The sequence below is a fragment of the Petaurus breviceps genome, unplaced genomic scaffold (genome assembly GCF_028583685.1).
Source record: "Petaurus breviceps papuanus isolate PSGF00001 unplaced genomic scaffold, PetGlider_PUasm1.0 174, whole genome shotgun sequence".
Lineage (NCBI taxonomy): Eukaryota > Metazoa > Chordata > Mammalia > Diprotodontia > Petauridae > Petaurus > Petaurus breviceps.
The window spans coordinates 12826122-12838409 of record NW_027185761.1 but is presented as its reverse complement, the minus strand read 5'-3'; the positions used below and the strand labels follow the sequence as shown (position 1 = coordinate 12838409).

Genomic DNA, 12288 nt, shown 5'->3' with positions numbered 1-12288 from the left:
TATTTATATCCCATCAGTCGAACAAGTGAAGTGAAGAGGCCTGTGTAGTTATACATAACACACACACGCGATAAAAAAAAATGATGAATTTAATGTGGAAAAATACAGATGCCGAAGGCGGAGGCCGCTGTGCCCCGGCGGCCCCGGGGGTCACTTGCCCAGGCCGCCCAGTCTCCCATTTTCGAGCCTTATCTGCCCCGGTGCCAGGAGAGCTGCGGAGCCCGGGGGTGGGGGAGGTGGGATAAGGGGTGGTGGTGTGATGGGAAGGGAGGAGGCCAGGGAACGAGCTCCGAAGCACGGGATTTCCGCCCAGGGCAAGGCCGCGAGCCTGAGTCCCTCGGGCGAAGGCCAGGAGGAGATTCCCCCGGGCCAGGGCGGCCGGAGCATGGGCCCCGCGAGGGCCCGGCTGCGGAAGGCGGGGCAAAGAGGAGCCTAGGAGCTTGGCCTGGGACTGGGGGCGGGGACAGGGCCTGGGCCTCCGGGGCGGAAGCGAAGGGAGGGCGGGGCTGGGCGTAGGCAGGGACCGAGACTCCAAGGAGTCCGCCGGGTGGTCCAAGAGGGCTGAAGGGACGGGACGGGTCTGGCCCAGGATGGAGACCCCGACAGTGCTGCCTCTGGACGGGCTACTGCACGTCTTTTCCTTCCTGGAGGCGCCGGACCTGCTCCGCGCGGCCCAGGTGGACAAGGTACGAGCCGGCGTCTCCCGATGGGCACCCCACACCTGCTTGTCTGATTTGTCCCGAGGCCCTGTGCCAATGGTCCTGGAGTCCCCTCCCACCGCCCTGAAGTGTTGGGGTCGAGGAGGGCGGTGCTATTCATGGACTTCGGTGGGATCAGCTGAGTTTGGGCAGCGGCACAGGACCTAACCCCCATGGACACCCTAGGGCCAGAGGAGGGCCCATCTATCCCGTCTGGGCTTCTGGCCCTTGGCGGGGCAATGGGTGATGTGACATCTCGAGGTTCCTCTGGGATTCCCCCAATTTCTTAGAACTTTTATAATGCAGGGCAAAACCTAAAAGGCTGCTCTTCCTGCAGTTTGGAGAGGCCTTATGTGAGGGTCCCAGGGTCACGACCTTGTCCCTCTCCTGCTCCTTGCCTCCTCCTCCCCTCCCCCCCCCCCCCATGTTTCCTGAGTGTAAACTAAGTGGAATAACCTTAGAAATGGCATCACGAGGTGGATATGAGGAAACATTGCCTGGCAAGTTAGTGGCAGAGGTAGGGCAGGTCTCTTGATTACCCACCACTGGTTTTTTCCCCTAACCTAACCTCATTTTGTTGCTTGTTTGGGGGGAATAGAAGGTCATGGATAACTCGAGGTTAGCTGTACTCATTCTCTAAATAAATAGATTTTTTCCTCAAACTCATAACCTGAGGGCAAAGGGTAGGGGAAACTCTCTTGGCTAGTTCTCTGGTTTGCTTTCTATTGTGATTGGCATTTATTGTGGTTAGACCAGGGGTGGGATCTAGGAGTTCAAATGATACAATTTTCTTTCCAGTCTTCAATTACACTGTATAGTCCCTTATTTCCACCCTCTTTAAAGACCTGAGATGCATTGGCAGGTAGCCTGGGCTAAGGGACTGGACAGAGGCTCTTCTGGGGCATGAGACCTTGGGAGTTGTTGGGGAAGAGGGAATCTGTGGTCTGGATTTTTTTTTTTTAATAAAAGTAACTTCAGTTGAGCCTCATAACAACATTATAAGTTAAGGAAGGACAGCTATTAATTGTCCTCATTTCAGAGTTGAGAAAACCAAAGTTCATAAAAGGTCAATAATTTGGCCAATTTAACACAGTTTGTAGAGAAAAGAGTTGAACCTCATCCCCTGAGTCCAAATTCTTTACATAGAAAGCTACTCTCCGTGTTCTTTCACATTGTGGCAACATGGGCCTAGGGCTGTTACTCAGTTTCAGAATAGAACAACCTGAGATTTCAAAAGAACATTGGAAAGGCAAAAAGTATACTGAGCCTGGATGTTGAGTGGACAAGTTCCAGCTCTCTCCCCTTCTCCTTTCTTTGAGGATTACTCCTTGAGAGAACTCTTCCAACACACCAACAGAGAGCAAGTCAGGAGACCAAAGTAACAGAGGTTCCCTAGAATGTTTCTCTCTTTCCATCTCCCTTCCTTTCCCTCTCCAGGTCTGGAATGAAGCTGCTGAGTATGCCTTCCTGTGGAGGTGAGTGAAGGATGAAATTTGGAGGAAAGTGACCCCTGATTCAGAAAAAGAAAATAATCTACTGGCCTTTTACTGGGTGCCTGTTCTCTTTTCAGCTCTGTTTCTTTATAGGGAAACAAGAATAGAAGAGAATGGTTGGGGGGGGGGGCAGATTTTTTCTCATTCATTAGGAATTGTTTGTCCGGGATAATAACACTCACTCACTGCTCCTTCAATCTTCAATCTCCCAGCCTTTCTAGTCATTTTACATTCCTACTGCTCGTGCATTCTACCTTTCAGGCAAACTCAATTACTGGCCATACTTTGGCTAACAGGAAGCCGGCCAATGAGAGCTGAGGCCTTATCTTCATGGCAGGTATTTTGTGTCTGCTCCTAGTCTCTCCAGGCCTCTGTTACATTTAAACTTGATCTCTTATTTCTATGCCTTTGTTCAGATTTGGCCCCAAATACCTGGAATGTTATTCCTTCACCACTGTTTCAGAAAGGTAATATATTACAATGGCTTTAGATACGGAGGACCTGAGATCAAATCCCTCCTCTGATGATTGACCAGTATGACCTTGGACAGGTCATTCAACTTCCCTTGGTCTCACTTTCCTCATCTGTAAAATAGCATTTGAGGCTCCATCTCTCTCTATACCTGTGATCTTCTGATCTTAGAATCCTTAGCTTCCTTTAAGGCTCAGGTGCTAGTGCTTATATGAAAACTTTTTTGATTCCCTCTAGTTTTTAGAGTTTTTCCTCTCTTCATATTACTTTTATACAAATCCCTCCATTCGTGGGTATTTGCTTTATGATTTATTATGAGTGACTTTTGCTTTAATGTACAATAGTAATATGTATCTATTGATCACTGTGTGGACCATTATAGAGAATTTCCTTTGTATAGCAGACCCATTTCTTAAAAGGAGGGGTACTTCCTGGAGAGAAGTTGTATTTCCTGCCCACTTTTACATTACACCACCCCTGGAGTTATATTACTTGGCACCCTTCTCCTACAACCCTCCTTCCTTCTGACTCCTCTCAGGGTGCTAACCAGACTATCTGAATAGAAACAATGATAGCTAGCATTTATATAACACTTTGAGGTTTGCAAAATTTTTTGCAAACACCTTATTTTATCCTTATAATCCTGGAAAGTAGGTACACTAATTATCCTTGTTTTAGAGATGAAGAAACTGAGATAGACTGGTTAAGGGACTTGCACAGGATCACACAACTAGTTAAGTGTCTGAGGTCAGATCTCAATTTAGGTCTTCCTGACTCCAGATCTAGGGCTCTATCCACAGCTACACCTAGCTGCCTTCAAAGAGCATACAATAGGTGGTACAGTGAATGTACCACTGGCCCTGGAGTCAGGAGGATCTGAGTTCAAATGTGACCTCAAACACTTGACACACTTACTAGCTGTGTGACCTTGGGCAAGTTACTTAACTCCAATTGCCTTGCCTTCCCCCCTCCAAAAAACAAACAAAGAGCTTACAAATTAGCTTGGAGGAAAGACAACATGTGCATATATAGATACATGGAAAATAGGCCACATAGAGAAGGTAACATTGCAGCTAAGCCTGAATGGAAATTCGGGATTCTAATAGGTGAAACAGAGAAAGGAATGCATTCCAGTGCAAATATGTCATGATGAAGGGTCACATATGAGGAAAATCAGAGGGCTGGTCTGGGAAGACCGCAGTCCTCATAAAGGGGAGAAATAAAATGGAAAAATGTAAAAAAAAGGCTGAAAAGATAGGTAGAGGCCAGGTTGCAAAGAGGCTTTAAATTCCAGGGCAGTTTTTATTTGATCTCAGAAGCAAAAAGGGAACCACCAGACTTCTTTTGAGTAAGAAAATGATGTTTTCAGAACTGTGCTTTTAGGAAAAATCACTTTGACACTTCTATGGAAGATGAATTGGAGTGGGGGAAGGCTGGATGCAAGAATAGCAATGAGGAGGCTGCTGTGATGGTCCAGGGAGAGGTAATATGTGCCTGAACGAGGATGGTGGCTGTGAGTGGAGAGAAGGGGTTAGATGCATGTCATATAGTGCAAGTAGAAATTATGAGAATTGGCTACTGACTGGATGTGTGAGGTGTATGAAATGGAGAAGTCAGGATTGATTGGGAAGACGCTGGTTCACTCGACAGAAATAGGGAAGTTTGTAAAAGAGGCAGATTTGGGGAGGGGCAGGAGGGAGAGACAAGAATGGATTCTGTTTTGAACAGGTTGAGTTTGAGAAATACAGTAATCAATCATTTGGAAATGTTTGACTGGAACTCGAGAAATAAAAAGCTGGATTTATAAATCTAAAGGGCATCAGCATAAAGATGATAATTAAGCTCATGTGAGCTGATGAGGTCACCAAGCGAGAAAGTGTTGAGAAGGGAGCCAAGGACAGGGTTAAACCCACAGCATATGTAGCTGATGATCCGTCAGAGGAGGGAGACTCAGAAGGAATGGCCAGACAATTAGGTGGAAACCAGGGGAGTAGGGAAGGGTGGTCCCTAGTGACAACACATCCTTCAGAGAGGTCAAGATGGATGAGGAAAGAGAAAAGGCCATTCACTGAATTTGGCAAGTAAGCCATCTCTGTTAACTTCAGAGAAAAAAGTTTCAGGTGAGTGATCAGGTTGGCAACCAGAATACTGAGGTGAGGAGTGAGAAGAGATGAAGCGGATGAGTGTAGGTAGCTTATTCAGGGAGTTTGGCTGACAAATGGAGAAGAAAGACAGGGAAAATAGTATAAGGCTATCATAGGGTCTAGAGAGGACTTTTAAGGAGGGAGGACACTTGAATGTGTTTGTAGGCAGCTAGGAAAGAACCAATAGATAGCAAGAGATATAAGGTGGCAAAGAGTATAGAATGCTGTGCCATAAGTCAAGAAGACCCCTCTTCCTAAGTTCAAATCTGGCTTCAGACACAGTTTAGCTGTGTGACCCTGGGCAAGTCACTTAGCCCTTTTTGCCTCAGTTTCCTCATCTGTAAAATGAGCTGGAGAAGAAAATGGAAACCATTTCAGTATCTTTGCCAAGAAAACTCCCAAATTGGTTCCCAAAGAGTCTGGCACAACTGAAATGACCAAACAACAAAAAGAAAATTAGAAAGAGAGGAAGCTATATGACACAGTAGAAGGAAAACTGGCTTTAACGTCAAAAGATTTGGTTTTAAAGGCCATTTCTGACCCCTGCTTCTTGTGTGACCATGGCCGAGTCATTTGATCTCACTGTGCCTCAGTTTCCTCATCTGTATAAGGAAGGATAAGACTAGATGACCTCTGCAGTTCCTTTCAACTCCATATCTGTAATTCTCTGATCCTGTGATGTGGGGGCTACCTGCCAGAGAATATTGAATCTAGTGAGTTCTTAAAAATGTTTGTGAAATTGAATTTTAGGAAACAATAGGGGTATGTGAGATCAAGTGCAAGATTGTTTTTTGCAGCAAGTTTTTGTGGACTTTTCCACAAATCGTGTGAAAGGTTGTGCCTTAATTCTGCTCTCCCTTACTGCCTCAAGAAGGTAAGAAGCATGAACAATTAAAAGAATAGAAAGAAAAAGAATTCCTTCAAGGCAATTCATGTAGAAAAGGTAAAACTAGCAGGACCACACTATCACCTCCCTCCTATCTCTTTGGCATGACCACTTTGCCCTTGCCCCTACCATACCATTAGGGGTGGGGGCACTGGGAAGGTTAGTAGTCCCAGGTGGGCCAGTCACCTAGAAAGGACCTTCACTAGCCACCAAACATGAGGAGTGTTTGCCACTGCTCTCAGACTCCCACTGTTTTTGTACTTTGTTCATCTGTTCTTTCTACTCCCACCCATCTCTCTCTGGGCCAAATATTAAAGGTTCCATGTGGAGGCAGATCAAGGGGCTGAAGAGCAGGAGGATGTGGGGACCATTAGCAGGTGGAGCATATATCCAGAAAGGGACTTTACCAGTTCCTCCCCCTCAAAAGAAAAAATACATTGTAATCTAGCAGAATCCCCAAATTCCACTCCTCAACTGGTTTGGGAGGAGAAGAAACACACACACACACACACACACACACACACATTCTCTCTCTTCCTCTCCTTCTCTCCCTCTTTCCCTCCCTCTTCTGGAGTTGAATCCTGGAAAGACAGATAGATAACAATATAAATATAGATAGCTGTCTATCTTATTGATATAGTTATGTATCAGAGAGACTAAGGAAAGGGGCAAAAAGAAAATGTCCTTAAACTGTAAAGATTGAGATCAGAGATTCCCAGGATTCAACCCTAGAGAAGAAAGTAATTAAGTAATAGCCAGAACTTGAACCCCAGAAAAGAGAACAGAATGTCCACAAGAACCCCAATAGTGATTGGAAGTCCTAATAGACTAAGAGATAAAAAGCTTAGCACAGAATTTGGGAAATAGCAGTAGATACCCTTTAAAATCAAGGAAATAATTTTAGAATTCAGTATTTCAGCAAAAAAAAAAATAACAGAGCAAAGTTAAAGGACAGCAAAATTGAAAGAAGCAGAGAGATATCTATTATCGAAAAATAACTGACCTGGAAAACAGGGCAAGGAGATCAAAACAGTAGTCCTGATGCCCAAGTTACAGAAGAGAGAGAATAGAAGGAAAAACTCTAGCCCGGGGTCACTAAGGGATATGAAAATGTTGATGAATGCATATTAAATAAACATTATAGTAAAATGGCTTCAGTGAGATAGTTAAGGATTCACCATTATGGTCAGATTCATCAAAGAATTCAAGAACTGTTTTGTACTAGGAAAAAAATAAATATAGTTCATATTACCAACAAAGCAATACAAATACATGACTATAACAAACCCTTTGCAAAATATAATAGACATTAATGTTCACTTTGCTGTACTTCTTGTACTATAGTTCTTGGAGAATTTCATTTTCTCTTGAATCACTTTCTTTCACAAAAGTACAATATGTTTATTACTCTTTTTACAATACAACTCTCAGGAATTTCACTTTTCTCATAATCATTTTTGATAACACCATAAAAAAGCATAGGCATAAGAAAATCTTTCTTTTCTATGATCAGAAGTATCGAAAATCAAGAGCAAGCATAATTTGTAGCAGAGAAACATTAAAAGCTCTTCCAGCTGTTAGCACTGGTATGTAATTATATTGCTAATTATAGCATGAAAGTAAGAAAAAAAATGAAGGGAATAAGCATAGGCAAAGAAGGATCAACATCTGGCTTTGCACATGATTATAGGACCAGAGACCTAGAACTGGAATGTCCCCAAGAGCCCCCAGACCACTTTAAGAGCACATACTTTACATTTCTTTTCTCCAATCACATATCTCCCACCCTGGTTCACACTCTTATCCCCTCTTGCTTGGACAATTACAGTGGCCTCCCAAATGGGCTACTAAAATTCAGTTCCCCTCTCCTTCAATTTATCTTCCACCCAACAGCCAAAGTGATTTCTTTATAATTCCTTATAGCATGGTTCTGACTGTGTTACTCCCCTACTCAATAAACTTCCCTGGCTCCCCGTTGTCTCCAGGATCAAATACAAATTGCTCTGTTTGGCATTGAAAGCCTATCACAGGATGGTCCCAGCCTCCTTTTCCAGAATTACTACACATTGCCAACCTTCACATACCCAGCAGTCAAGACAAACTGCCCTTCTTACTGTTCTTTATACATGACAAAGTTCTGACCAACAAGTTCTGGCATGTGTGTTAATATCAGCTGCTTTATTTTATAGTCACACCTGGCAGATTTTAATTAACCCTGCCATTGACTTCCAGGTGCCTTTGGATGAATTACTTGTCTTTAGAAAATTGTTCTTACTAACTATTTAGTGGGAATTTTGAGTTTGCTTCTTGTGGCCCTGAACCAAGACCAAAATCTTTATGAATACCTGTTATCATATTTTGGCCACAAATTTTGCTATCCTTTAATGTTAAAAGATGGAGACAGTGGTTCAAAATTATGTAAGTAAATATAGTAGGTGATAGAGCATCATTTAAAAAGAATGTGCAAATTTGAAAAATACATTTGTAGTAAGACAATTGAAGAAATCTTGAGTTTTCTATTTCATTTAATTGGTGCCATTCCCTAGTAAATGAATGGGTTTTTGACCTTAACTATGCATTTTCCTGGAAACAAGCCTACAAGATAGGTAGTTAAAATATTATAATCCATATTTTACAGGTGAAGAAACTGAAACTCAAGGAAGTCACTCTAGTAAGTCCTCTTTGGACATTTTTTTTTGAGCATTGGATTTAATGACCTGGAAGCTGCCTTCTAGCTCTCAAACTCTATTTCCTATGATATTTTGTGATTCCTGGGACTCAGATCATTTCATGATCCCTCATGAAAACCATAACTGCTTGGCTTACCTATCCCCTCTTCCCCAAATTACTTCACATTTACTTTGTGTATATCTGTGGCTTTTCTGTTGTTTCCCAGCTCTGGAATGTAAGATCCTTTGAAGACAAATAGCATTTAGGGTTTTTTTTCCCTTTTGTTCTTGTTTGTATAGCCAGCACTCTGTACATAGTAGGTGCTTAATAAATAATTGTTCAATTTAACAATGAATGGCTTTCATCTTTCTCAGTCCAGTGGGATTCACCTAACTAAGCCCAAAGTTTTGCACTTGAACATTATTTTTGTCATTGTCTTTCTGATAGTGAAAAGATGTTTTAATGGAACCTCCAAGACACAAAGTTCCTCCTGCTTTACAGTCAAGAATAGCATCACTATAGGATTATTCTTCCCACTCCAGTCCAGCTGTCAAATTAAACTTCCTCAAGAGCAGAACTGACCAGATCACTCCCCCTACTATGAATATTTGTGGTTTCCTTACCCTTCCAGGATCAGATATAAAATCATCTGTTTGGCATTCAAATCCCTGAACAACTTGGCCCCCTCCTACCTTTCTCTTCTTTTTATAAATAGTATTTTATTTCTTCCCCAATTATATGTCAAGACAATTTTTAGCATTCATTTTTACAAGATATTGAGTTCTAAATTTTTCTCCATCCCTCCATCCCCTCTCCTCTTCCTGAAATGGTAGGCAATTTGATATAGCTTATATATGTGCAATTATGTAAAGCATATTTCCATACTAGTCACATTTGTGGAAGAAGAAACAGATTAAAAGGAAAAAAACCATGAAAAAAATTAAGCAAAAAAAAAAAGTATGCTTCGATCTATATTCAGAGTCCATCAGTTCTTTATCTGGATTTGGGTAGCATTTTCCACTGTGAGTCCTTTGTACTTGTCTTGGATCTTTGTGTTGCTGAGAAGAGCTGAGTCATCTTTCCAGAATTCTTATACCTTCCTCATCCCTGTGGACTCTGAGATCCAGGGCCGCTGATCTACAGGCTACTGTTCACACATTGTATCTCTAGACGCCAAGCTGGGGCCCTGGAGAGTCATGTTCTCACTGCTCATTTCTGCCACCTGACCCCCCTGCTTTCCTTTAAGTCCTCCCCAAAATCTCACCATCCACAAGAAATTTTCCCTGGTGTCTTCTCTCTGTTGTTATCTCCAATTTATCATGTCTATAGTTTGTGTTTACATGACTGTTTGCATGCATCTCCCTTGTTCAGCTGTGAGTTCCTAGAGGTCAGGGACTGTCTTTTGCCTCTCTTTGAGTGATTAACATAGTGCCTGCCATATAGAAGGCACTTAATAGTTGCTTATTAACTGACTGCTCTTCACTCCCCTCCCCAACTCATGAGAAGCACGAGAAAGCATTTGGGACCCAAATGAAACCTTGTCACTCTCTTTCAGGAGGTTAAGCCTGAGCCGATGGACTTTCTGCAACATTTCTCAATCAAGTGAAAGAGCACAGACATGGAAACAGTACTACCTCCATCGTTCTCAGCTAGAGCACCAGATGGCTCGTGGGAGGCCCTCGCAAGATTTCACTTGCAAAGCCATTTCAGGGCATGAGGGTAATAAATACTAGAGGAACCACAGCACAAGCAACACACACACCCCTCCCTTGAAAGTATGTATAGTGACTTACATACATTATTCTATTCAAGATGCACAGTAACCCTGTGCGATAAGGAGCACATTATTCCCATTTTTGCAGAAGAGAATACTGAGTCTCAGCTGATATGATTTGCCCACGGTCATACACCAAAGAAGTGGGATTTTAACCTGTGTCTTCTTAACTCACTAGCCCAAGGCCCAAAGAAATATTCTGCTCCCCACCTCTTCTTCTCATTCCTTTTATTATGGTGACCATAGTACTGTAGATTAAAAGAAAGCCATGACAGTGATGGCTACCAACAGATTCATAGGAAAATGCTAGAACTCATTCCATTTACCCTAAGCAAGTCATGTTTGCTGAGGGACCTCACGCCCACTTTCCCAATCATCCTACAACCAAGTTAACTTTTGAAGAGAGGGGCAGGTAAAGAGTTTCTTAGGTGCCTTTTTATCATCATTAGGAGAGAAACCCAATTATTTGCTTCCTATGGCCAAAAGGGGTCCATTTGCTTTTCATTTCAGGAAAGATAGATGGAATGGCTTACCTTTCAGCCATTGAACACAGATTTGATGGGCAAGAGAAGTCAGTGGTGTGCACTGTGTCAGCAGACTGTACTGTCCGTGCCTGGAATGTGCAAGAGGTGAGTCTAGAGGGAGGCAGGAAGTGCGATGTTCCCAACTACAAACCCACATGATGCAAAGGCTGTGTTGACAGATGTCTGGGGATACAGTGGACACTGCTCAGTAACGTAAATATCATTGTAATCATCCAGCATTTTTAGAAAGTCTTGCAAAGAAACAGATCAGTGGTGATTCTGAGTAGGGGGATAATATTTCCTCAATAGCGGTCTTGGTACAGCTTATTTTCAGATCTCCTCTTCTTATATGAATGAAAAAACATCCAAAGAATCTGTGATTTTGTTACTGAAGAAACTCCTAGTGTGAGAACTGCTCCCATTAATATGGATCAAAACTCCTGTGTGACTTGCTAAATAAGTTCTATGGAGTTGCCTGAGAAACACAGATATTAAGTGACTTTCTCGGGGTCCCAGAGTTAGAAAATGTCAGAGGCTAGCATTTGACCTTGTATTCTTGATTCCAGGATCAGTGTTCAATCATGTATGCCAAGTTGACTCTAACATTAATAAGAATTACTTTTAAGTGCCTGGTAAAGTAGCATCTCAATATGCTCTTGAGGCCTCAGTTTCCTAATTTGTAAAATGAGAAGGATGGACAAATGACCTGAGTCCCTCCCAGCTCTAATTTCATCATCCTACGATTCCTTCATAGGGGCAGTTAGGTGCCACAGTGGATAGAGTTGTGGGCCTGGAGTAAGGGAGACTCATCTTCCTGAGTTCAAATCCAGCCTCAGACACTTACTAGTTGTTTGACCCTGGGCAAGTCACTGAACCCTGTTTGCCTCAGTTTCCTCATCTGTAAAAATGAGCTGGAGAAGGAAATGGTAAACTACTCCAGTATCTTTGCCAAGAAAACCCCAAATGGGGACACAAAGAGTCAGTCACAGCTGAAATGACTGAACAACAACATAAAGACTTTGCACACTAATACAAAGTCACCTCGTTAGTGTAAAATTGTTACCAAGTAGCATATTCCTGGTATATCCTTGAGGCATGTGTAAAATTGTTGTTAATTTAATACTAAGTTAAATACACTGGGGAGCACAACTTTTTAATGGAATGTTGTGGTGACATGCTTTGTAAACCAGATAATCCCTTTGTAACGCAAATAATTACCCCTGGCACAGTTCATACATCTTTACTCAAACAAGCAGTCTTTCAGTGCTGACTTTGTGCCAGGCACCAGGCTTGGTTCAGGGGATACAAAGATAAAATCCAAATAATACCTACCTTCAGGATGCTGATAGTCTATTGTGAAGAGGAGGCAGGGGAGAGAAACGACACAGAAATAATTAAATACATAAATGTATATTTATATATGTATAATATATTATATATAAATATAATATATAATTATGTAATATAAAATAATTTGGGGAGGGGTAAGAAGGGCACTGGCTTGGAGAATCAGGAAAGGTCTTGGCACTTGGACTGAGCCTTGAAGCAAACTAGGGGATTATGAGATATAGAGGTAAGGAGAGAGCATTCCAGGCAGGGGAGCAGCCTACCTACAAAGGGGGATGATG

The 12288-nt window shown here is 42.4% G+C and overlaps 1 protein-coding gene across 1 annotated transcript in view; it reads left to right on the top strand.

Moving 5' to 3' along the window:
* Positions 1-466: 466 nt before the first annotated feature.
* The window catches only part of FBXW12 (F-box and WD repeat domain containing 12), a 35264-nt gene continuing 23442 nt past the window's right edge, over positions 467-12288 (top strand). The window contains exons 1-4 of the mRNA XM_069083762.1: positions 467-686; positions 2136-2173; positions 9918-10081; positions 10647-10765. Coding sequence (XP_068939863.1) covers positions 591-686; positions 2136-2173; positions 9918-10081; positions 10647-10765 — 417 coding nt within the window. The 5' untranslated portion in view covers positions 467-590. The remainder of the gene's footprint in view (positions 687-2135; positions 2174-9917; positions 10082-10646; positions 10766-12288) is intronic.